General features: G+C 49.5%; 1 protein-coding gene across 8 annotated transcripts in view; it reads left to right on the top strand.

The window, feature by feature from the left end:
* The window catches only part of DIP2A (disco interacting protein 2 homolog A), a 116,908-nt gene that overhangs the window by 82,028 nt on the left and 8,757 nt on the right, over window positions 1-26,123 (top strand). For 7 of the 8 annotated variants that reach the window (XM_043593340.1, XM_043593339.1, XM_043593335.1 and 4 more), the window contains 15 exons: window positions 71-210; window positions 2,077-2,213; window positions 2,617-2,697; window positions 3,115-3,242; window positions 5,168-5,282; window positions 12,075-12,276; window positions 13,176-13,285; window positions 13,369-13,449; window positions 15,696-15,819; window positions 21,440-21,561; window positions 21,692-21,803; window positions 23,247-23,356; window positions 23,834-23,964; window positions 24,652-24,820; window positions 25,377-25,547. In XM_043593340.1, the coding sequence (XP_043449275.1) occupies window positions 71-210; window positions 2,077-2,213; window positions 2,617-2,697; window positions 3,115-3,242; window positions 5,168-5,282; window positions 12,075-12,276; window positions 13,176-13,285; window positions 13,369-13,449; window positions 15,696-15,819; window positions 21,440-21,561; window positions 21,692-21,803; window positions 23,247-23,356; window positions 23,834-23,964; window positions 24,652-24,820; window positions 25,377-25,547 (1,933 nt within the window). Of the gene's footprint in view, window positions 1-70; window positions 211-2,076; window positions 2,214-2,616; window positions 2,698-3,114; window positions 3,247-5,167; window positions 5,283-12,074; window positions 12,277-13,175; window positions 13,286-13,368; window positions 13,450-15,695; window positions 15,820-21,439; window positions 21,562-21,691; window positions 21,804-23,246; window positions 23,357-23,833; window positions 23,965-24,651; window positions 24,821-25,376; window positions 25,548-26,123 lie in introns of those variants that run through there. The other variant, XM_043593342.1, reaches the window with a different exon arrangement.

Genomic DNA, 26,123 nt, shown 5'->3' with positions numbered 1-26,123 from the left:
TAGGTGGGCCGTGGGTCCCTTCCCCCATGGGCTCTGTCCCCTTGTCAGCTGGTCTGGTTTCGTTTTCTAGGCCACCAGACCTGGGAGGACCTCCTCCACGAAAAGCTGTCCTGTCGATGAGCGGTCTCAGTTTTGGCGTGATCAGAGTTGATACTGAAGAGAAGTTGTCAGTTCTTACTGTTCAGGACGTGGGTCAGGTGCTGCCTGGAGGTGAGGGATGCAGCCGGAGTGTGTCTTGTCCTGCGAGCGGTTGACAGAAGGAGAGTCCAAAGTGCTCCAGGCTTTGAAGGAGTGCTCTGCAAGCACACAAGTAAAAGGCTTATTAACAATGTTTTTCTGTATAAATTGGTGTTTTAATTTGTAATACATCTTTTCAGTTTTTGCCTGCCCTTGTGATAAATTTAAGGTTGAACGAAAATATGAGGGTGTGCTTGTGGCCTCTGAACCTGACTTGTGCTTGTCTGGTGTCTGGGAAACGGAGCAGTCCCTTCAGGCCAGATACAGGCTTCGTGCGTCACACACGTTGAGGCATTTAACCTCACTGCACGTCTGTAAACAGCCTGATAATTGGGTTATACCAGCAAGGAGTATGTGTTACATTAGGAGCATGACCCTGAGGCTTCCAGGAAATTCCTATGGCTTCCAGAAAGGCCTACATGAGCCCTCCTGCCCATTAGGCCCCGTGCGCCTGAATGCTGGCCCCATGGCAATGCCACAGGAGAGGGTGATAGAGCGACCTAAGTGTCGCAGAGGGAAACTGAGCACTGAGCCTGGCCCAGGAGTCCCTAGTGACAGTTGTGAATAGGGGATGCTCTGTTCCTGCTGCTCTGAGGTTACCCCTCACTGCGATGACCTCACAGCTGCTCTACTGTCTCCTCACCATGCAGGCCTTTCTGAGATTCATGGGTAACTATCTTGACCACCCTCCTTAGGCATGTGTGCGCACAGTGCTCCCCTAGGAGTATGTGTGTGTGTGTATGTGTGTGTGTGTGTGTGTGTGTGTGTGTGCGCACAGTGCTCCCTGAGGAGTGTGCATGTGTGTGCACAGTGTTCCCCTAGGAGTGTGTGTGCATAGTGCTCTTCTCGGTGCATGTGTGTATGCAGTGGTCCTGCGGGTGTGTGCATGTGTGTGCGCGTGCAGTGCTCCCCTAGGTGTGTGTGTATAGTGCTCCCCTATATGCGTGTGTGTGTGTGTGTGTAGTGCTCCTCTGGGTGTGTGTGTGCAGTGCTCCCCAGGTCAGCATGTGTTCACTGGAACAGTTGCGGAGCCGATTGGCCTGGTGAGGGCTGATGGCGCCTTGCTAAGCAGATACTTAACCTTGCACTGTGTTAGCCCCCCATGAAGTGGATTTGCGGCCTTTCGTGCCTTATTGTGAGAGTATCTGGCTGTGAGCTGCGGCCTCACAGTGACCTGCACAAGAGCACCAGCCTCCACTTTACAGAACATGGTCGGATTTGTGAATAAACAAAAGTCGCTGAATGAGTGCCCCTTCTTTGTCTTCCTGATCGCCTGAGTCTTTGGACAGGAGCATGTATTAGAGTCCAAGGGAGGGCAGTGCCCAGGCCCCCACAGGCTGCTTAATTCATCACTGAGTGACCGAGTTTGTTTTAACAGACACCTGTGTGTTCTGGCACGCACGTCACTCTTCTGTTGGAAGCTGTTTGTGGGCCTGCTCTTGCAGGGCTGGCCGGCCTGGGGCTGCAGTGACCTGACAGGCAAGGTCCCCAATGCCCAGGATTGTCTGCTAGGGAACTGCTTAGTGACAAGGGAACTATGGGGTCGGCCGGCCTGTCCCGTGGGTTCAGGAGGGCCACATGAGGGGGCGTGGAATCCTGTCAGCCCGGGCTTATACGTGCAGGATGCATTGTGTTGTGGTTACACACTACGTATAAAATGTAGATTTGCGCCTGCATAGGGCGTGGATTCTACATGTCCTAGAACTCATCCTAAGAACACACTGCGTATATAATGTTTTGTTCCCATAACTGCAAACGTAGCAGCAAGTAGATCTCTGTGAATGACCCATTTAAGTGTATTTCCATGCTTATGATTTTGAGGGTTTTTTCTCTTTTTAGCTGATGTGTGTGTTGTGAAGGTAGAAGGTACCCCTTATCTCTGTAAAACTGATGAGGTTGGAGAAATATGTGTCAATTCCAGCGCAACTGGCACAGCGTACTATGGACTACTTGGAATCACAAAGAGCGTCTTTGAGGTTTGTACCTTTTTGTGACCTTTATGTTGGAGTTAAGTTCCATAAGCACTGATGCAGCACACTGGGCAAGGTCAGCTCCCGGAAGCCAGCACTTTGCATGTTGGAAGTGTTGACTTGTTGGGATGAGTCCAATGAGTGCCCACTCCTCTGGGCCAGGCACTGAACACGTGGAAATAAGGGGGTAGCAGGAGGGACACAGGCCATGCTGGGTGTGGGAGCCCCAGGAGGGTCTCATCTGCTGGCAGGGACTCCTTCCCCCGCCCAGGGAACCTTGGGCGACAGCCTCATCTGCCAGCAGGCAGAGTGTGTGCTGAGCTCTCCTGCTTGCCTGCTGGGTCTTACTGGCCAACTGGTTGATTATCCATGGACCACAGCCTGACTGTCCCCTCTCTGTTCTATGCAGACTGTCCCGGTCACAGCAGGAGGAGCCCCCGTGTCTGACAGGCCTTTCACCAGGACAGGGCTGCTGGGCTTCATCGGGCCTGTGAGTATGTTCTGCTGCCAGGGCCTGGGCCTCCACACCTCAGTGGGAGGGACGCTGCCCGCATCTATTGGGTATCTAGGGGCCATGGACTACTCTCCACATCCCATAGTGCACAGGACAGCAAACACGACAGGACTGTCAGCTCAGGATGTTCCTGATGCCCGTAGGCCCAGTAGCAGTAGGAGTCCTGTACAGCTTCACCTTTCCACCGCCGACTCCCCTCCAGATGTCCCCTGGCCCCCAGCCCAGCCCACCAGGCTGCATGACCCTTCCACCCCATAGCCACCCCTGGGCCATGTGGACCCGTCTGTTCCTTGGTTTCCATGTGCTTTTGGCTGCTTGGAGCAGCCATCAGCTGCCTGACCCCCCAGGGCTTGCCTGCGTATCCTGAGTCCTGACCAGCGTCCTTGCTTCCAGGATAACCTGGTTTTTGTCGTGGGCAAGCTGGATGGGCTAATGGTGGTTGGAGTTCGTAGACACAATGCGGATGACATCGTGGCCACTGCGCTGGCTGTGGAGCCCATGAAGTTTGTCTACAGAGGCAGGTGATGCGCTGCGGGTCCCTGTGCTGTGGCTCTAGATCCCTTCTCTACTTACAGTTTGAGTTGAGAAGTCTGTCTTCAGTAGAAGGAAAGCCCAGTGATTTGAATACACAAAACCTAAAACTTCCGGCCCATCAGAAAAACTTCACAGAAAGAGGATGATCTTTGCACCCAGGAGCCTGTTCTGTCCTCACCTCTCACAGTGCTCACGCAGCTCTTTCAGAGGATGAGGCCCATGGAGCACTTGGGTCAGCATCCTAGAACCTAGACATGCAAACCGAAACAACCAGGTACCAGGTGCTCTGAAATCACCCCTGGCCGAGTGTCTCTTCTGCTAAGGTTCAGCGAGACACACAGAGGCCCTACCTTGCTCCTGGGATAAGAATCAATTCAGCTTTTCTAGTGTGTTAGGCAAGCCCTTTAAAGATTCTCATTTCTGTTGAGCCAATAAATGGACCTCTGGCCTAGACCCAGGGCAGCTAGGGTGAGGAGAGGAAAACCCTGTCTGACTCTGTTCACTTCCTGAGCTCTTTGCCCTGGAGGAGCAGCCTGGTCTCCTAGTTGGCCCATTCAACTGACGGAGCTTTTTCAATTTTCTTCTCAAGGGGGGGGCTCTTGTTACTCACACTAAGGTACCCCTGAGCCCGGCTAGACCCTGCCTTTGAATATCCCTTAAAGAAATCCTTAAGGAATTCTGCCAAATGGTGGGCACTGCTGGCCCTTCTCTTAGGTCAGGACAACAGGGGTGGGGGATGACCACCCTGGAGAAACTGGCAGGGCAAGCCTGTATGGGTGCCTAGAGCATGGGACGCCAGGACATCGTGACCTGCCCTCACAGCAAAAATGGGACACTGTTGGTGTGGGTATCCATAGGCATAAGGTCAGGGTGGCCCACACCTGTTTCTGGACTAGATTAGGAAGGCCACCGGAACCTGGTGGTACCTGGAGACGAAGGCCAATCCTGAGAAATCCATGCCATCTCAAGTGATTAATGGAGGTCTGGGTGATTGCGTCTCCCATTGGACAGGGTACCTTCCTGTCCCCACCACCGTAACCACCTCAAAATGAGCCACAGCCGATAGAGTGTGCCCTACAGGAACAATGTCCCAAGAATGCTAGCACGTGAAAGGAGTTCTTTGTTCTTAAACACAAACATGATAAATGGAATAAACAGTAGGATAGATAACAGCTAGAGAAGTAAGTGATAAGTTGGAAAGTCAGATTACGGAACTTCTCTGGAAGTAAGGAAAAAGAAAGTTGAAAAGAAAGGTTAAGAGAGATGGAGTGAGAAAAGGGCTGGCGTCCAGAAAGCAGACCCCAGGGGAGGGGGCACACGCATGGAGGGAGGGCAGCGTCTGAGAAGCAGGCTTTTAAGTTATTATTTAACTTTAAGGATGTTTAAGTTATTAAAAGAAATTTTTAGAATTTATTTATTTATTTTGAGAGAGAGCAAGGGGGAGGGGCAGAAAGAGAGAATCCCAAGCAGGCTCCACGCTGTCAGTACAGAGCCCGATGCGGGGCTTGAACCCATGAACCATGAGATCATGACCCCAGCTGAGACCAAGAGTTGGACACTTAACCGACTGAGCCACTCAGGCACCCCATAGAACTCATAATACTTGTGGACAAAGATTTCTGCACACGGAAATGTACCACATGTATTATAATTAAGGAAAATTGCCTTTTAAGATATGTGCCTGGTTGTTTTGCTTTCCCCGAAGTCCTTTTTGTTTTAGTGAATTGGAACTTATTTCAGCCACACTGTAGGAGATTAGGGACTGGTTGCTCTTTAGATTCGAAGCAAGCAGCCGGTTGCTAGATTGGCTTGTGAACACTAGCACTTTCACATCGTCCAAGTGAGAGCGAGTGTCCGTGTCCTGCTCAGTACCCTTTGCTGGGTGGTCATTTTTGTCCTCGTCTTCCCCCAGGATTGCCGTGTTCTCCGTGACGGTGCTGCACGATGACCGGATCGTGCTTGTGGCTGAGCAGCGGCCTGATGCCTCCGAGGAGGACAGCTTCCAGTGGATGAGTCGCGTGCTGCAGGTGGGCCCAGGCGGCTCGCTGCCTTTCTGGCCTGTTTTTCGGAGTGCGATGAGTCCAAGTGTACAGCTGTTCCCTTCAGCGCCCTGCCTGCCTGCCCTGTTCTCTACCTCAGTGTTTGGAGCACCTTTTGTAGCCGTGCTGAGCAGGCCGATGTGTGGTTGCCCCCCACCTGGTCACAGGGTTGACCCACTGAGAGTCGTGGCTTCCAGGACCCTCCACCCCGCACTGCCTGTATACAGTGGGCACTAAATAAACATGGGCTTTGTGAGGATGAGAGAACAGCATTTTGAAACCGTAATGCTATTCAAGGGTTAGTATGTCCCAAAACAGCAGTCCCATAAATCTGTCAATTAGGATGATTTAAAGAGAGACTCTTACTTGGATTCACAGCAGGCCATCGCCCCGGGGGCTGGTGAGAAATGAGAGCTTGTGCTCGTCCACACCAGTGCTTTTCCCAACATTTTATGAAAATGCCAAACATACAGCGAAGTTGAAAGAAATGTACAGAAAATTCCTAATATGCAGTCTTTAGGTTCTGCAGTGATTGACATGTTACACTTGCTTGTCCCAGTCTGTCCCTCTGCCCACTCACTGGCACCATCTTTCCCTGCACGGCACTCATTTCTCACATACTGAACTGGGGTTCAACATATTCTCTTTGGGGGTAAGGGGGTAAAATTTACGTCCGGTAAAGCACACCAGCTTTAAAGGTACCATTCAGTGAGAGGTTTTCAGTCGACTTGATTGGATGGAACTTACAGGTATAATGAGCCCATTTTTAAGTGGGCAGGTTGACGAGTTTTGGCAAAAGTATGCACCCAAGTAACACTACACGACGATATCTAAGATGCAGAGTATTTGCATCACTCCAGTGTCCCTCGCCCCCATGCTGCTGGCCAGCCCAGAGAACAGGCTTTGTGTCAGTACAGGGGAGCAGCATAGGATGTCTTCCTTCCTGTACAGAGGTTCTGTGTTAGGGAATCACACAGTGTTTGCTCTTCTGTCTGGCTTCTTTGCCTCAGCATGTTTTTGAGATTCCTTGTGTTGTGTGGATCAGTGGTTAATTCCTTTTGATTGCTGAGTTGTGTTTCTTTGCTTACCTGTTTCCGTCTTGATGCACGTTTGGGTGGCTAATTTTTTACTGTTATGAATAAAAACTGCTATGGGCAACAGTGTACATGCTTAACCAACAGAGCCACGCAGGTGCCCCTATTATGGAATATTTTTAGTACAACAAACAAAAAGAAGAATGTAATAATCCCCATGTTCCTATCACTCTGTTCAACAGTTACCAATCCAGGCCCCATCTGTGTCCCCACCAGGCCTCTTCCTCTTCTCCCTCAGGAGTGGGGTTTTTTTGTTGTTGTTCTTTTTTGTTATTGTTGTTTTTAAATGTTTATCCACTTTTGAAAGAGAGAGAGAGTGCGAGAGGAGGAGGGGCAGAGAAAGAGGGAGACACAGAGTTCAAAGCAGGCTTCAGGTTCTGAGCTATCAGCACAGAGCCCAACGCAGGGCTCGAACTCACAAACTGGGAGACCATGACTTGAGCCGAAGTCAGACGTTTAGCCAACTGAGCCACCGAGGCACCCCCAGGAGTGGTTTTTTTTTTTATATTATTTATTAAAAAAATTTTTTTTTAATATTTATTTATTTTTGAGAGAGAGGGAGACAGAGAATCTGAAGCAAGCTCCAGGTTCCAAGCTGTCAGCACAGAGCCCGACGCAGGGCTTGTACTCACAAACCATGAGATCATGACCTGAGCTGAAGTCGGATGCTTAACGGCCTGAGCCACCCAGGAGCCCCTCCCTTGGGAGTGTTTTGAAGCAAATGCCAGACATCACATTTTATCTGTAAAGATTTCGTTATTTCTTGGGGCGCCTGGGTGGCTCAGTCGGTTAAGCGGCCAACTTCGGCTCAGGTCATGATCTCCCGGTCCGTGAGTTTGAGCCCCACGTCGGGCTCTGTGCCGACAGCTCAGAGCCTGGAGCCTGTTTCAGATTCTGTGTCTCCCTCTCTCTGACCCTCCCCGTTCATGCTCTGTCTCTCTCTCTGTCTCAAAAATAAATAAACATTAAAAAAAAATTAATAAAAAAAAAAGATTTTGTTATTTCTTTAAAAAGAACTATCACTATCACATCTCTAAAAATTAATAATTGTATTTATTTGTTTATTTAATGTTTATTTATGTTTGAGAGAGAAAGACAGCATGATCAGGGGAGAGGAAGAGAGAGAGGGAAAAAGAATCTGAAGCAGGTTCCAGGCTCTGAGCTGTCAGCACAGAGCCTGGTGCAGGGCTTGAACTTATGGACTGTGAGATCATGACCTGAGCCCAAGTCAGATGCTTAACTGACTGAGCCACCCAGGTGCCATATCTTTTATTTATTTTTAAATTGAGATATAATTGACATAATATTAATTCCAGGTATACAACATAATATCATATTTATATATATTGTGATCACCACAGTAAGCCTAGTTGACATTTATCACCATACATAATTACAAACTTTTTTCTTGTGATGAGAACTTTTTTTAAATGATTTTTTCATTTCTGAGAGAGAGAGAGAGTCAGAGCATGAGAGGGGGAGGGGCAAAGAGCGAGGGAGACTGAATCTGAAGCAGGCTCCAGGCTCTGAGCTGTCAGCACAGAGCCTGATTTGGACCTGAGCCCAAGTCGGATGCTCAACTGACTGAGCCATCCAGGTGCCCCTCTTGTGATGAGAACTTTTAAGATCTGCTCTCTTAGCAGCTTTCAAATGTGCAATACCACGTCTTTAACTGTAGTCACTATGCTGTGCGTGACCTCCCCAGGACTTGTTCATTTTATAACTAGAAGTTTGTACCTTCTGACCCTTCACCCATTTCCTCCAGCCCCCACCCCAACCCTGGCTACCGCCAGTCAGTTCTCTGTATCTGTGAGCTCTAAGATTTCACATGTAAGTGAGGTCATGTGGTATTTGTCTTTCTCTGACTTAATTTGCTTAGTGTTATACCCTTGGGGTCCATCCATGTTGTCACAAATGGCAAGATCTCCTTTTTTTGTGGCTGAGTAGTATTCCGTTGTGTGTGTGTGTGTGTGTGTGTGTGTGTGTGTGTGTGGATACACGCACACACCACAGCTTCTTTATCCATTCATCCGTCCATGGACACTTGGGTTGCTTCCATATCTTAGCTTTTGTAAATTCTGCTGCAGTAAACATAGGAGTGCATTTATCTTTTTGAATTAGAGTTTTTGTTTTCTTTGGGTAAATACCCAGTAGTGCAATTGCTGGATCATATGGTAGATCTACTTTTAATTTTTTGAAGAATATCCATACTGTTTTCCATAGTGGCTGAACTAATTTACATTTCCACCAAACAGTGCATGAAGGTTCCCTTTTCTGCACATCCTCACCAACACTTGTTATTTCTTGTCTTTTTGATAGTAGCCATTCTAACAGGAATGAGGTGATATCTCATTTTTTTAAATCTGCATTTTCCTGATGACTAATGATGCTGGGCACCTTTTCATGTACCTGTTGAGCATATGTATGTCTTCTTTGGAGAAATGCCTATTTAGATCCTTTGCCAATTTTTTAACTGGATTGTTTGTGCTATTGAGTTGTAGGAATCTTTGATATATTTTGGAACTTAACCTTTTATCAGATATATGGTTTGCAAATATTTTCTCTGACTCAGTAGGTTGTCTTTTCACTCTGTTGATGGTTTCCTTCGCTGAGCAGAAGCTTTTTCCTTTGAAACGATCCCACTTACTTATGTTGCTCTTGCTTCTGGCATCATATCCATAAAATCGTCGCCAAGACTGATGTCAAGGAGCTCATCACCTGTGTTTTCTTCTAGGGGTTTCATGGTTTCAGGTCTTACGTTCAACTCTCTAACCAGTTTTGATTTTATTTTTGTGGGTGGTGTGAGAAAAGGGTCCAGTTTCATTATTTCTCATGTGACTGCCCGGTTTCCCCAGAACTGTTTATTGAAGACCATCCCTTCCCCATTGTATATTTTTGCCTCCTGTGTCGTAAATCAATTGTGTATGCATGGGTTTATTTCTGGGTTCTCTATTCTAATTCCATCAATCTGTATGTCTTTTGTTTTTAAGTTTACTTATTTTGAGAGAGAGAGAGTGCACGTACACAAGCAGGGGAGGGGTAGAGAGGAAGAGAGACAGAATCCCAAGTAGGCCCCATGCCATCAGTGCAGAGCTCAGTGCCGGGCTCAGACTCATGAACCATGAGATCACGACCTGAGCTAAATCAAGAGTCAGACACTTAAACTACTGAGCCACCCAGGTGCCCTGTATGTCTGTTTTGATGCTAGTTCCATACTATTTTGGCTACTGTAGCTTGGTAATATAGTTCAGAATCACAAAGGGTGATGTCTCCAGCTTTGTTCTTCCTCAGGATTGCTTTGGGTATTTGGGGTCTTTTTTGGTTCCATACAGATTTTAGGCTTTCTTCTAGTTCTGTGAAAAATGCTGTTGGAATCTTCATAGGGACTGCACTGAATCTGTGGATTGCTTTGGGTAAGAGTGGACATTTTAACGATACTGATTCCTCTGATCCATGAGCATGGAGTATCTGTCTATTTTTTATGTCTTCAGTTTCTTTAATCTATGTCAGTTTTTCAGTGTATAGGTTTTTCACCTCCTCATTTAAATTTATTCTTAGGTATTTTATTATTTTTGGTGCAATTGTAAATGGAATTGGTTTCTTAATTTCTCCTTCTGATAGTTCATTGGTGTATAGAGACACAACAGATGTTCCCTGCGACTTTACTGAATGTGTTTATCAGTTCTAACAGTTTTTGGTGGAGTCTTAAGGGTTTTCTATATATAAGACCATGCCATGTGTAAATAGTTTTTTTTTTTACTATTTGGATGTCTTTTATTTCTTTTTCTTTCCTGATTGCTGTAGCTAAGACTTCCATACATGTTGAATAGAAGTGGTGAGAGTGGGCATCCCTGTCTTGTTCCTGACCATAAAGGGAAACCTTCCAGCTTTTCCCCATTGAAATGAGGTTGGCTGTGGGCTTGTCAAATATGGCCTTTCTTAGGGAGGTACGTTCCCTCTATACCTGCTGTGTTTTTATCATAACAGTAATCTCTTGTTGTCATTAAATATCTAGTCACGATTCAGACTTCCCTGATTATTTAATGTTTTAACTTGTTTGTTAGACTCAGGATCAAAATGAGGTGAAAAGTTATACTTGGTGGGGACAGGTCTTTAAGTCTTTTTTAATCTATAGATTCTTTATCATATTTTTCTTGTGATTAGTTTATGGACAAAACCAAGTTCTTTGTCCAGTATGCTTGTTTAGCCTGAATTCTGGCAATTGTCCCTCTGCACATTGTGCAGACACATTGTCCTGCACATTGTGGTTAGATCCAGAGGATTGATCAGACTCAGGTTCAGTTTTCTGGCAAAAGTTCTTCATAGAAGGTGGCATGTGATGTTTAGCGCTCCTGTAGTCACTGATCTGCTAGGACTTCACAGTGGTGCTACTTTCTCATCATTACTCAAGCAGCCTTAGAAGTTTCTTCTTTGGAGAGTGAGTGCATGTCCTCCTCGGTCACCTGGGGGCCCGGTGGTGGGCTGTATAGGAAAACAAGATCAAGGAGTGATTTCAGAGTAGTGAGATGCTTTCTTAGAATCCTCTAAAAGTGACCACTGAGTTTTGTTTATCTTTTCGTTAAGAACTAGTGGATTTAACCATACTGTATGCGTTTCAATCCATTATAGTTTTTTTTATTTTTCAGTGGCCAGTGAGAGCCCCTCAGGTTGGCTCTTGAATCCTTCTGACATTCCCCTGGGATTCTCTGAGGCCAGAGCAGAGACGAGGAAGCTCAGAGGCTGGGGGAAGGCAGTGTGTTTTGTGTCCTCGACGTGTCACGGTGGGGACTCTAGGGACCCTGCTACTTCCTAGGGCAAATGGAATTGGGTACCACCATCGGGGCACTTGACGTTGCTGCTCAGTCACTGTTTCTGGGCTTTTTTCAGTGGACAGAGTAGGAAATGATGGCTCCATCATGAATTCATGCTGCAAGTTCCAAGCCAGATTCCGTACCACAAGGTTTTTACATAAGCCGTGGATCTCCTCTCTGCCACACTGAAAGACTGCAGACATCCACAGCTCCCAGCAGTCACTCACGGGCCTCAGGCCACACTATGCACTGCAGTCGCAAAATCCTAGTCTCCACACTACCTCTAAAATGTGAGATCTCCAAGAGCAGCTTACCATTTGCAATTCTTTTTGCCCACAGGACGTATCTCACAGGCAGGGGGCGGGTACTAATCAAATTACCATGTTTAAATAAATACACTCTCTCTATGGGCCTTTGCTACCAATCTGATTCCAGTGCGGCCAAGTTCATTTGTTTTATCTTACTTTCAGTCACTGGGGAATGCTTTTTAAAATTTCAAGGTTTTTGTAAGTAAAATATACATGGCTCCGAAGTCAGATCTGAACGCCAGGGATATTCAGAGAAGCCTGCTTCTGCCCCCCACAGCTTCTCTAACTTTCCTTTCTTTAACATAAGCAGTTCCAGATTTATGTATATGTGTATGTATATGTGTGTTACACTGTAGGAAATGTACACACATCTTTCCGTCTTTCCGTGTCTTCTCGTTGAACAGAATGTCTCAGAGGTCACTGCCTCTTTGACCTTTGGATTTGCATGTTCTCACCCATCTCATAAGCCTTCCGGCTTCTCGCCAGTGTTGAGTGGGTCAGCGTGTCAGTATGTGTGCCAGGTCTCAAACACAGCGTCTCCTAACTCGTGTTACTATCGCCTTCCAGGCCATCGACAGCATCCACCAGGTGGGCGTGTACTGTCTGGCCCTGGTTCCTGCCAACACCTTGCCCAAGGCTCCCCTTGGAGGGATTCATATTTCTGAAACCAAGCAGCGGTTTCTGGAGGGGATGCTGCACCCGTGTAATGTACTAATGTGCCCTCACACCTGTGTCACCAACCTCCCCAAACCTCGCCAGAAACAACCAGGTTAGTCGTGCATGACAATACTTGTCTGATCAGTCTTAATGTTGGTGGCTGCCATACCTGTGGTTAAATGGTGCAGCCCTCTTGGGCCCTATGTCTCTGGGGCTGGGGTTAAGAGCCATAGTGAATGGCACATCAGGTCAGTCTCCACCTCCTGCCTCCCTGGACCCAAGGCACAGATGAGCAAACGTCATCACGTCACCTGTGTGGTGTGGTGGTTTTCACGTGTCTCTTGGAACCCGTCGGAGTGACTAAATTCAGGCATGGCGTCTTAGGCTTGGAAGGTGAGGCTGTGACTCTTCGGGAGTAGAAATGATGCCCAAGAGCAGTCTTGGAGCTCAGGAATCTAAGGACCCTCTGCAGTGCTGGGGGGGCGGCCAGCTGTGCCAAGGCTGCGGGTGCCAGGGGACAGGTGCTGTGCCCCGTGGCTGGTGAGACCCAAATGGCCACTGTCTACTCCCTGATTTCACACATGTAAAAACTAATTTTAAAGCCTGCTTTGACTGTTATTTTTGTTCCATTGGTTATGTAAAGTTTTAGTAAATGCTAATAATAACTTTTATTGATTATTGAACAAATAAAATATCATTAAATAAATACACTTACTAAGAAAGATTTAATGTCCTGTTTTATATGTAAAATGCAGTAAAACAATGAAGTCTATTAAAAATGTTCTGTTATGGCTGAGGTCAAATCTTCTACCCCCAGGTATATGCCGTTTGGTAAATTTCTCAGTCTGGTGTTGCTTGTATTTGAGAGATTCTCTTCATCACTTACCATGAACCTTGTGGCTGGTTTCCTGAGCGTCTGTATGTTAGTGAAGAGTGAAATGTACAGTCACATGGCAGTTCTGTACCCAGAGCCATGCCTTCTCATTCAGGGTCTCCGCCCCTGTTTCCTAGAGGTTGGACCAGCCTCCATGATCGTGGGGAACCTGGTTGCTGGGAAGAGAATCGCCCAGGCCTCAGGGAGGGAGCTGGCTCACCTGGAGGACAGTGACCAGGCGAGAAAGGTAACAGCAAGTGGCCAGTGCCTGGGAAAGCGAGGCAGGCGCCTCCCCGGCAAGGCCGTGGACTGATGGGCCTCTCTACACAGTTCCTGTTCCTGCCGGATGTGCTGCAGTGGCGGGCGCACACCACCCCCGACCACCCGCTGTTCCTGCTGCTCAATGCCAAGGTAGGCCGCCTGTGCCCATCCCTCCCCAGCTCCCGGTGCTCTGTCCCCAGAGTCCCTGCCCGGAGAACAGGGTGTTGTTGCCAGGCCATCCTCTCTGCCTACCACGTTCTTTGTGGAGCACTCAGCTGTCACATAATTCACGCAGTAACGTTTCTGTCCATCTTATATTTAACAGGAAAATTCTCATTAGCTCCTTTCCCAATTAAGAACAGTATGCTTATAAAAAACAAACAAACAGTATGCTTGTAAATGAGTTAAAAGGAAATGTTTATTTTGTAAAAATTAGGAATTTAGACTTTTGTTTATAGATTTGACATGGCAAATGCTGCTTACTGCCCTGATCCTGGTATAGATTCAGAAATTCACTGTCAGGATTTTGGGCACCTTTTGATGTGATTACACTGTACCTGGAGTTCTTAGGATAGAAAGGAGGGGCTGTAACTCTCACATCCAATGGGTGGGCCAGTAGGCAAAATAGAGAAACATGACAAGTTAAATAACAGTAAAAATCCTGTCTCAGATGCATCACACAAGATGTAAGAATATGTGCACTTTGACATAGTAAAGGGAAGGTCACTGTGCTCTTAGAAAAATGCTGGTCCAGCTTTTGTTTCTGTTTGTTGCTGCCCACTGTCCCTTCATTCAAAACATACTTATTGATACCTGCCGAGTTACACGGTGTTAAGAGGAAAAGGGCACCTGCTCTCGGGACGCTTGAAGTGAGTCTTCCCTGCTGGAAAACTGGTCCGTAAGAAAGACTTTATATTCCTCGGCCTGTGTAACTGTGGATCTAGAAGAGTGTTAACATTTATTTTGTGACTGATTGAATTCTAAAGCATGGAGACAGCCAATAATTAACAGTTATTGGCGGGGGCCGGGCCCAGACATGAGGTGGCAGCTCAGAGGAGGAGGAGAGACATGCCCTCACGCGGTGTGTGTGGTCTGAGCACCTGAGCGCAGGGAGTGCTTCTCAAGGGAGGAGGGCCCCAGGGTGGGGCCCCCACAGAGGAGCTCGCCAGGCATCTGTGTGGAGGGGTTGGCCATCTTTAAAGCCAAGGGAGAGCTCAGGAGGAGCCAGCAGAAGACTAGCCCTGGCCTTCTCCAAATCCATTCTAGACTTTTCTCAAGGTCACTAGTAAAACTGCATTTCATTTGGTTTGTCAGCCTTCTTTGGGTTTGAATTGTCCTTAGGTCCCTGAGGACATGCTGGCTTTTGACCCAGCAGCAGGCCTGTGGCTGTACAGGTGGTCGTCCAAGGGGACTGGCGGGCTCTGGACATCTGGGCTCCCAGTATCTGCCTGGCGCCGACATCCTGCACCTTGGCTGGGATGGGAGAAACAAGCCTAGCTCCCCTTTGCGAAGCCTCAAGGGCCTGCATGCCTGGCTCTGCATACACGCACATTGGCCTGTGCAGTGGAAGCACCAGTCGAGGAGAAGCGAGGGGTTCCCACTCCCAGGGGCCGGTCTGTTCTGGGGCATTATGTTTAGACCGAGCTGCCCTGTTACTTTTCTTAAGAAGGACAAAACAAGCTGTGAGGCCGGCCCGACTCTGGTCGGCCGAGCGAAGGAAACATTTGCTGGGAGCTGGTCTGCAGCCCGGCTGTCCTCGGCAGAGACGTGAAGTGAACAAGGAGCCCATGCGGCCGGGGCAGCTGTGCATCCGGCCAGGCACCCACTGCGGCGCAGGCCCACTGACCTGGGGGACAGGAGCTTTGACATACACAACCGTGCAGCTTATGGATGTCTGTTCATTTAATGTGATTACTGTGTGCATATGTATCCAGGGTGATGGTTGTTTCTGGGCAGGGAGAGGATGAATTGAGGTTGGTATGCAGAGTGGTGATGGCTTATTTTAAAAAAGAGAAATTTAAATAATGAGGCAGAATATTATTAGGCATTGAGAACTCAGACATTTATGGCTTTATTCTTTATAATGTTGTTATATTTAATCAAAAAAGCCAAAAGAGTTTTCTTTAATGGCCGTGTCTCTGTCCTGGACAAGAAGCACCCCCCACTGCTCCAGGCTCTCCTGAGATGCTCGTGGCCCGTCCCTTCACTGATGGCCAAAGAGCCACCTTTGGCAGTTCTGCAGGAACTCCGCAGATGACGGGGAAAGACAATGGATGCGTCTGTGGGACTGGCAGTGGTCCCAGCCCCTAACCACAGGGTTCCGGGGACAGGGTGTGTGCAGTGTGAGCACACGCCCTGCCCCACCAGCTCCGCTCAGCCAGGGACTGCGTTCCTAGGGCACCGTCACCAGCACTGCAACCTGCGTCCAGCTGCACAAAAGAGCTGAAAGGGTTGCCGCCGCCCTGATGGAGAAGGCACGACTGAGCGTCGGGGACCATGTGGCTTTAGTCTACCCCCCAGGTAAGCACACCTGAATGCCCTGTGCACACGCCACCTCCCTCAGCTCTGCGTTCCCTGGTACACTTTGTTATTATGGAGCAGACACCCTCATAACCTCCAGCAGGTTGGCCAGGTGCCCGGTCCCTAGCATTCCCTGTCCTGAGCACGACCTCCTCCACTCTCCCAGGAGCAGCCTGTGCCCCTGACCTCTGCAGTCACCGCTTCCGGCTCCCTAGGGTGTGAGCACACAGACGAGAGCACCCTACATGTCAGCTTGGTCTCCCAGTTTCCTTTGATAAAGTCTCTTTTAATCCACAGGCTCTCCATTTCCCTCTCTTTACAATTTATCTACCGAAGACCTGGTCTGACCCTACCTACAGAGGCCCCACGGCCCAGATGCTACAGAGCAGTGTGTTCTTGGCCCCGTGTTTCCTGCAGGCTGGCAGCTAGATCCCAGCCCTGGGTCAGACTCTGGTCCAGTGTCTCTGCCAAGACCAAGTGCTCCTGCATGATCTCACCGGAAGCCCATGCTGGCTTGTGTCTCCGCTGGTGGCATTAGCAGCCACTGACTGATGCTTCGGTGTTTGACATTCATTAATCCTTTAGGGGTCACAAAACAGTGATACTCTAATTCTTTCATTTCTTTTCCATTTATTGGCCATAGAACTAACACACAGAAACCTCCCCCTTCATCTGGTATTTGGCTACCCCGTGGTAGAATTCATATGTGTTGGTTCTTTATGAAATGAATTTTGTTTCCTGTCACACTCCAAAGGTGACCCAGCAATGAATTTAAAAATATATACATATCAATATGAACTCACGGACTTAAACTTATTTTTTGGGTTTTATCCTTTGTAGTTACTTTCCTTATCAAAGTTCAGGTTCTGCCATGTTTGGCCAATAGGAGCCTGTTCTTAGCACTTGGCCACTAGTCCCTTACTGCTTCCTCGGGTTTATTGTGACAAGGTGCTCCAAGTCCCCCTAGTGCCCATCCTACCCCAGACCTAAGATCAGCCATTTCTCCACGGAGCCCCCCTGTCCCCTCCCCATGTTCCCAGAACAAAATCTGGGCATGAGGGACACTGGTTTCTCCTGGATTGGCTGCTGTTTGTTGGCTCTTTCAGTGAGCAGAACTGGGAGTTATAAATAAATGTATCTTTTTTTATTTAAAAAAAATTTTTTTTATGTTTATTATTTTTGAGAGAGAGAGAGGGCAAGCAGGGAAGGGGCAGAGAGAGAGGGAGACACAGAATCGGAAGCAGGCTCTGTTATGCCCAGAATTCGTGATCCCCAAAGACCACTAGGGAGCCGAGTCCGATGTAAAAGCAAAAGAGCCTTTATTCGAGCTAGCTCGAGCTCAATCCCCTACCTGCACCGACGCAGCGGTGAGATACCAGGAAGAGAGAGCGAGTTTCAAAAGGACAAAGGTTTTATTGGGGCCTAGGGGCAGTTGGTGAGGTAATGGCTGTGGCCTCAGCCGATTGGCTGGGGAAGGGTCCGAGTCCTGTTAGGCAGGTGAGCGGGAGGTTACTCAAGGGGAGGAGGCGTGGTCAAGGTGAAGGACACAGAACAAGATGGAGTTCTGTGGCTCCAGGCTCTGAGCTGTCAGCACAGAGCCCGACTCGGGGCTCGAACTCAACAGACCGCGAGATCATGACCTGAGCTGTAGTTGGCCACCCTACCGACTGAGCCACCCAGGTGCCCCTAAATATCTAAGTATCTATAGAGAGGCACTGCCTTCTGAGTTCATAGTGTTACATCCCATTCAAATCCAGGATCACAGGACTTTACCAAACCTCGCCTACCGCGTATCTCCTTTTTTCCATAACAAGACTCCTGCTTCTTCAGAACAGGGAGATGATAGAGTTCGGATATCCCATAATTACTCAGCTATGTAGCCCTGCATCACATGCAGTGCTCCCAGAATAACTGCACAAATACTGTAACCATCAAAATGAATTCTGAAAACAGTTTACAAGGTTTGCACCTGCTTTTCTGTCTTCCCCTGCCCCTTGTTGCTGCTTTGTGTCCGTGCTGTCAGGAGTGGCCGTTACAAATGCAGCCTCTCTTTTCTTACCCTCATTTTGATGAGGTTTTGGAGTGATGGTGAGGGGTGGGATCTGGAGCCAAAGGCCAAGAAAAAATTTTTGAGAAGTCTTTGGTGCAAAAAGGTGATTTTATTAAAGCACGGGGACGGGGCCGGGGGGCAGGAAGAGCGCACCGGGCTTGAGAGGAGTGACCGGTTACATACTATGGAGTTGGTAGAGTCGAAAGGGCGCCCTCCAGAGGGACTTTGATGTGCTAATGAGGACTCCTAAGATACCTGAGGCCTCCATGTTGTCAAGCTAAGGAGGTTTTACTCTAGTAAGACATTAACATTAGGACAGCAAGGGCTTCCTGGAGAAACTATACTCTGTATTTGCCACAAGTGTTTGTCAATGGGCTGCAGGTTATGTGGAAATTTAATGTTACTTGCCATTTCCTTCTTGCCTTTGTTCCCCACATCACTGTGGAGGGGTGATGCTGGGGCTCCAGGAAACTGAGTCTACAGGTTTCTGGAGATTAGGCTGTTGATAAGATTGCCTTTTTCTTGTAATTTGCGAAGATATTTGTAAACTGTTGGAGACTCCTGTCCTGCATGACTGTGATCTCTATCAGCTAACCATTGTTTTTCCCCTTTCCTTTGCCCTTGGGCAGCCAGGAGAGCTGAGGAATGTCATACCTATCTTAGCTGGGGGTGGTCTGGGGGGTCCGCCTGCCTTATGCTCCCTCATCCCTGGGATGGGGTTGGGTGGCAGCCTGGTCTCTCCTGGCACAGGGATGTGCTAACTTGAATGCTCCTAAACCCACGGGCCTCAAAGTCTGTCTCTGCTTTTCATTCTCTGGAGTGTAGGGTGCTTTTCCCCAGGGCGACTGCAGTCCCCACTCTTGGACTACCCTGGCTTCCAGGTCAATGCCAGACATCGTACAGCATGTCAGTGTAAGGCAAGCTGGTGCTCTCCCCTGCCTGAGCTGTCTACACCACACCCTCTACTGTGGTAGGGCCACGCCCCCGGGGTCAGGTGGGAGCTGCAAAGCTTGAGGAGTGCTCACACAGGAAAGGCTGGGGCTAAAGTAACTGCAGAACACCTTAAAACTTTCTTTTTTTTTTTTTTTCTTTAGTTTATTTATTTTAGAGAGGGAGAGAGAATCCCAAGCAGGCTCTGCTGTATCAGCACAGCTTGAACTCACAAACTGTGAGATCATGACCTGAGCCTAAATCAAGAGTCAGTCATTTAACCAACCGAGCCACCCAGGCTTCCCCATAAGCTGTTTTTAACAACAAAAAAGAAAATGCATGCTGAAGGTCTAAATTTACATTTTATTTTTTGATTAAAAAAATTTTTTTAATGTTTATTTATCTTTGAGAGACAGAGCGAGAGAGACAGATCACAAGTGGGGGAGCGGGGGCAGGGGTGGAGGCAGAGAGAGGGAGACACAGAATCCAAAGCAGGCTCCCCAGCTCTGAGCTGTCAGCACAGAGCCCTATGCAGGGCTCGAACCCATGAGCTGTGAGATCCGTGACCTGAGCTGATGCTTAAGACTGAGGCACCCAGGCACCCGTAAATTTACATTTTATGAACTTAACCGGCCGGTGGAGAGTTTAATAGCTGGAGGGCTAAGCTGTGGTCCCTGCTGGAAGGCCCAGAACCTCCTTTGGGCACAGATATCTTGCAAATGCCACAGGCGCGTGTGTTGTGTATTTCTTGGGAGTGAAGGGGGAGTCCAAGACTTTCTTCCAATTTTCAAAGGGATGTGAGAGCCAAGGGATTAAGAACCCATGCTCTCTGGACACTGCAGAAGAATGGGTGCTGCTGGGACTGGATTCTCCCCACCTGTTCACCTGGTGATTCCAGGGATGGGAGGAAATACGTGCATAATGGGAACAGCATGAACTTTGTGAGCTCAAGGAAATGAGCTCCTGGTGATGTCTCTCTTGCGTGCTGGGTTTGAGGATATGCTTGTTCTGTGTTGGGCAGGGACCGTGCATGCAGGTGCCCTGGCCTGCTGTGTGCCAGCACCTGCTCTCCCTTCACTCAGTCCTCCTGGCTGCCCCACAGGCACAGAGCAGATGCATGGTCCTGTGGCGGAGGTACTGGGGGGCCAGCTGGACCTGGCTGGTGTGCTGAGCTGCTCTGGCCGCAGTGTCACATTATTAGTACTGATGGAGCACTGGGGACTTGTAATCCAGTGAAACCCACCAGCTGGGTGAAAGGTGGCATATTTATTTTGACTCTGGAATTGAAATAGCCTGAGGCTGACCAGTGGGGTCTGGTGTGCTCTGAGGGCTAGCATCTAGAGGGGCCTCCATGGTGGGGGGCGCAGGAAATGCATCTCAAGTTGGGCTGAGTTCAGGACGGAAATACAGCTTTTAAGCACGGTATAATTCCCCCTAAATTTTAAATATGAGGAATTTTAAACAGTTAGAAATTTGAAGGAACATTTTGGTGGTCACATGTTGTGATGTGCAGTTGAGAGCAGGATGGGGTGCCCTGGCCCGGGACACATGTACAGTGAGGAGGTGCAGCGTTGGTGTCCCCAGTTTCTCCAGAGACGCCTGCCTGCGTTCCCCACCTTCTCCTCCTGGAGGGGGTGGACCCCCTGCCTCATCCTCCTCATCACCTTCTGCTGGCAGAGGTGGACCCCTCCCCCTCCCATGCCCCCTCCTTTTCCAAGCTAGGCAGCCCCTCAGAAAGGTTCCTTACTGCTCTTGCGCACCTACCTTGTGCTTGGCCCCTGCACACAGGAATGGCAGGCATGGTGCTGCTCTCCGGGCCTAGGCCTCCTGCCCTCAGTGACCTTCTCTGTGCCATGCACACCCCCATCCCCTCCCCAGCCTTTCAGGATAGTTCTCTGTACGTCCCTAACAGCACTGAGTTCAAGAAATACTGATAGCTGGCAGGCTGGGTCTGGGGACCCCAAGGGGGTCATGCAGGACCAGCCAAGAGGTTCCCTGGCTGTGCACAGGATAGAAATCCAACGCAGAACGGCAGGAGGTGAAAGGAGAATTTATTGAGGATGTAGAGAGAATGCAGGTACATACAGTGTCTGGGAAACTCAGAAAGGAAAGGAGAGTCCCATCTTTTTTGGGATCTGGGGATCTTACTGAGGATGGTGGTCCAGTGCATGAGTCCTCTCAGGCATCCAGGAGCTGATTAGAACAAAGACGAGAGCCCGGGTGTTACCCCCTTGGAGCCAGGGGGCCTAGGTGTCCACTTGTCTTGTGCCCTGGTCTGGAATATGCATATGATGGCTTCCTCTGGTCATCCTCACCTGGTCCTTCCTTGGGTGTGATCTGTTCTGGAGAAATACACCAACTCCTTGTCCGCACAAGGAAGACACACACTGTTTGCATTCTGAGGCATGTGTAAAGGGATGCAGATCCTAGCAAGAATAGAATCAGGAAAAGGAGCAAAAAGATTTTTATGGAGTCCTTTATTGAGACAGTTTCCCTGTCTCAATATCATATTAGTTTGGAGAAGTTGTGTTTGATCCACGTAGCACATGACAGGCACCCTGCTTTATCATTCCGTGGTACTAGGCGCTGTGAGCCACGCTCCGCCCTGCACTGACCCCCTCTCACCATGTGTCTTCCCAGGGGTGGACCTCATTGCCGCCTTCTATGGCTGCCTGTACTGCGGCTGTGTGCCTGTCACCGTGCGGCCTCCACACCCCCAGAACCTGGCCACCACGCTTCCCACCGTCAAGATGATCGTAGAGGTACCTGTGCGCGGTGGACGGCCAGGCAGGCCCGATGGGAGGGCCCTTGTTCCGGTAGACCAGAGGTCTCATGTGTCATCTCTCCCAGGCCCTGCGTCTCACTCACGCCTTCAACCCCTGTGCCCTGCAGGTCAGCAAGTCTGCTTGCGTCCTCACTACACAGGCCATCATGCGGCTGCTCAAGTCCAAAGATGCAGCGGCTGCCGTGGACGTCAGGACCTGGCCGACCATTCTAGATACAGGTACCTGTCCTCAGCACCGTTGGTTGTGTGCTGGCCCTGCCAGGACACACCACCTTTCCTTTCTTTGTTGTAGGAGTTGCATCATTGCCACCAAAAAGTAAGAGTTAGGTAAGGGCAGCTGAAGTCAGTGGTGAGGAGGCTGCTAAAAGGGCCCTTGCCACTGGGTTGCTGGCAGCCTGCCTCCTGGTTTCACTAATGGTGGGGCCTCTGAACCAGAGCAAAGATCCTTGCATGAAGCCTGTGTGCCTGTGGACCACCCCTCCTCTCACTGCCTCTCATGCCTGTACAGCAGTCGGTGGTTGTGGGGACACATGTCCCACAGCACACATACATCTACCCTTTGTCCCCATCATTGGGGAGTGCTGCTGTGCCCCATGAATTGCTTGTGGGCTGACCAGGAAGGCTGTAAACCCCTGGACCACTGTGCCTTGGACCCTGAGGTCACCCTCCCCATGGAGACACCCCAAGCTAGTAGCACCCACAAGCTTTGTTAGTGACTTGAGGTGCTGGCCGTGGAGTAGGCAGGAGTCCCTCCTTCCCCATCGCACCTGGCAGGCATCTGTCTGTCTGTGCTCTCCAGGGGAAGAGGTCAGGGACTATGTTGTCTGTGGCAACCTGCCCAGTACCTGTCTATAGGCACAGGGAGCTGGCTGGTCCAGGGGCCCCAGGGCGGGTTTAGGAGCAGACTGGCTCCAGAGAGTCACATTGCTTCACCAGCTTGCTACGAGGTGGGTGGGCCCCAGCCCTTGCCTCACTTGTGTCTGCCTCACGGTCTCATAGGAGCCGCGAAGCGCGGCAGTCCCGAGGGCCTGTCCCTAGTGCTGTCTCTGTGGTCAGAGTTCTTGTTAACACTGGCTCTGCCCCAGGCTCTGTGACCTCCAGTAGGTCCCTGCACCTCTGAACTCTCCTGCTGCTAAATGAAGCGGCTTCCTGTACGGCTCTCATGACTTGTCTTCCCTCTGTGTCCACTTCACCCACTGTCACCACACATTCAAAGCCGTCATGGTGGGTCTGCTCCACATGACATTTCCTTGAAGGTTAAAATGAACTTCCGGGGCGCCTGAGTGGCTCAGTCATTTGGGCGACCGACTTCAGCTCAGGTCATGATCTCACGGTCTGGGGGCCCAGCGTTGGGCTCTGTGCTGACATCTCAGAGCCTGGAGCCTGCTTCGGACTCTGTGTCTCCCTCTCTCTCTGGCCCTCCCCTGCTTCCTCTCTCTCTCTCTCTCTCTCTCTCTCTCTCTCTCTCTCTCTCAAATAATAAACATTAAAAAAAATTTTTTTACATGCACTTCCCCATGTACCCATGTGGCCTGCTGCCTTGAGGCCTCCCTCTGTTCTGCACTCACTCTCCCCCAGACTCCCCAGGTATGAATCCTGTTTCCTTCCTCCCTATGAGAGCCTGAAGTAGCATTAACATTACTGGTGTCTCTGGTTCAACAGATGACATACCAAAAAAGAAGGTGGCTAGCATTTTCAGGCCACCGTCCCCAGACCTGCTCGCATACTTGGATTTCAGCGTGTCGACTACAGGGATATTAGCAGGTGTGAAGGTGAGCCCTGTGATCATAGCTCTTACTTGCTTCAGCCTTTGATGGGGTGGGCGGAGAGGATGGTGGGTGTGGGTTTATGCAGGCCCTCACTCTTATCCACAGCTTGAAGCAACAATACTGTTCCTTGAAGTCTGTGTTAACTACCAGTAACCCCCCAAAATTAGGTTAGCCTGAGAATAGTGCATATTTTGATGTTCTGTGGTAACATCTAAACTCAGATTTACGACTATCTTTGGGAGCAGGTGGCTTTGATGAGTCTGTCTCCTTACCAGGAGCCAAGAGCTCCATTCAATTTTTTTATTATTCTGAAATCTCATTTAGAAGATTTTTAGTGTACATTTTCCTGTGTATTATTTGGTTTGTATGCAGATTTGAGCAGCCGCCCTTTAAGGAAATAAACGTGCCTGGCAGCTGTGGTTGGCGGACACTGTTCTCTCTCCCCTCACGTCACTGACCAGATCTTTCATTGTACTTCAGATGTCGCACGCAGCCACAAGTGCCTTGTGCCGCTCCATAAAGCTACAGTGTGAGCTGTACCCCTCGAGGCAGATCGCCATCTGTCTTGACCCCTACTGCGGCCTTGGCTTCGCCCTGTGGTGTCTGTGCAGGTGAGTGTGCAGGTGGTGTGCAGATGAGTGTGCGGGTGAGAGTGCAGGTAGTGTCTCTGCAGGTGGTGTGCAGGTGAGTGTGCAGGTGCCATGCCCACCTGCAAGGCTGGAATTGCTGCTGTAAGTCTTTGGAGGTTTAGTGCTCATTTTTGATACTCACGAGCCTAAGATACACATATGAGTGGGTTTGTTTGGGGGTGAAAAGGATTGGAGGCTGGGTCTGAAATTGAGTAAAAGAGTAAAAATATATTTTTCATTAAATATAAACAGTAATCATTACTAGTAATAGGGAAGAGACTACTTAATTTCATCAGATACTAGGAAGTAGTGACAAATCTTTGGAAGAAGAAAGCCAGGGACTCCAGCCGGCAGACCCTGACCCAAACTGTGATCCTGGATCCTTCTGAGGTGCTTGGAGGGAGACTAAACCCCTGGATATCACCCCTGCTCCTGCCCCCACCGCCCCAGGTCTTTCTATCGAAACTCCCACTTGACATTAGGGCACAATTGCATCCTGTTCTGGCTAGAAAAGAAGTGTCCTCAGAGAAGGAGGAGAGAGGTGGGCACCCCAGGCCCTTCTGGCGCAGGTGGACAGGGCATCCCTGAGGCTCATGGGCCGAGGACTAATACAGAGCCGAGGCCGCAGCTGTCCTGCTGTCCTGACCCTCCCTGTGCTCTCTCTCACAGCGTCTATTCCGGACACCAGTCAGTCCTGGTGCCCCCGCTGGAGCTGGAGAGCAACGTGTCCCTGTGGCTGTCAGCCGTCAGCCAGTACAAGGCCCGCGTCACCTTCTGCTCCTACTCCGTGATGGAAATGTGCACCAAGGGCCTGGGCGCGCAGACCGGTGTCCTCAGGGTGAGCGCACCCCTCTGTCTGCCACTGAGGCCTGCCCTGCACCCTGCTTTCCTTCATCTCAAAGTGCCCAAACCAGGGGCTCCTGCGTTGGTTCTAAACTGGGCCCCTGGGAACGTTTAAAAAAAAAAAACCTCCCAAGATCTGTTCAAGCCATTTATGGAAACAGAGAAAACCCTTTCCAGGAGTTGAGCCACACTGGCTTCATGGGCCCTCTTCCCTACACCTCTAGAGGTCACTCCCTTTATCGGCACAGCCCACACAGCAAAGGAGAGTGTGAGACCCAGGCAGGGGTGCCGGGGCCAGAGTGCAGAGGTACCGGGGAAGGGGGGGCAGGTCCTATACTAGCTCTGAGCAGCGCACCTCAGGGTCCCCTGAGGCCTGGGGTGGAGCCAGAGCTGTGTGCAGGGGCGGGAGCCACCTGGATGCCAGGAGTGGGGGGCGGGGCACCCTCCAGTGCATCCAAACTTAGGACCCTGAGGAACCAGGACCAGCTGGGGAGGTGGGATCTGCATCTCCACTGGGACTAGCCTCCCTGCCCTGCCCGCCCTGTCTGCAGACGAAGGGGGTGAACCTGTCCTGTGTGCGCACCTGCATGGTGGTAGCTGAGGAGCGGCCCAGGATCGCGCTCACACAGTCCTTCTCCAAGCTGTTCAAGGACCTGGGGCTGCCAGCGCGCGCCGTGAGCACCACGTTCGGGTGTAGGGTCAACGTGGCCATCTGCCTCCAGGTAAGGCCTGCACCGGCCTCCTGCAGTCCTCGTCCTCCCTGCGTGCGCTGTCCTCCCTGCTTGCCCTCTGAGCCCTTGATGTTTTCACTTACACAGAACCGGTCAGCTTTGTGAGCCAGGAGGTTGTTATTTAAAAGATGTTCTAGTCTTGTTGATGAACAAAGGCTTACTTGGAAATAACACAAGTTGTTCTTGAACAGTGACTATTAACTTACCCGGAAAAATCTCAAAGGATACAATATGTAGCTAATTTTTTAAAGCAAGATAAACTTGTAAAGACAGTTAGTAATTTTAAATTGAAACATTAATTAATGTGGTGATTTGTATTGCCCTAAATTAGTTTTTGAAACATTAAGGTATTTTACTTATTAAAAGGAAACACAAAGTTTCAGAAATTGAATAGCTCACTGGTAGTGCTGTTTACTGCTTCTTCAGATGACTGGCTGTTTTCCAGATTTGGTGCTAGTATCTCCATTTCACTTCTTTCTAAAAACATACTGAACGCCTTACTCCACGAAGCGGTTCCGGAACTACAGGGCAGAAGAGGCATCACTGGAGCCAGAGCGGGCCCAGATC

The sequence above is a fragment of the Prionailurus bengalensis genome, chromosome C2, assembly GCF_016509475.1.
Source record: "Prionailurus bengalensis isolate Pbe53 chromosome C2, Fcat_Pben_1.1_paternal_pri, whole genome shotgun sequence".
Lineage (NCBI taxonomy): Eukaryota > Metazoa > Chordata > Mammalia > Carnivora > Felidae > Prionailurus > Prionailurus bengalensis.
The sequence above is the reverse complement of the archived record's forward strand: the minus strand, read 5'-3'. Positions and strand labels throughout refer to the sequence as shown.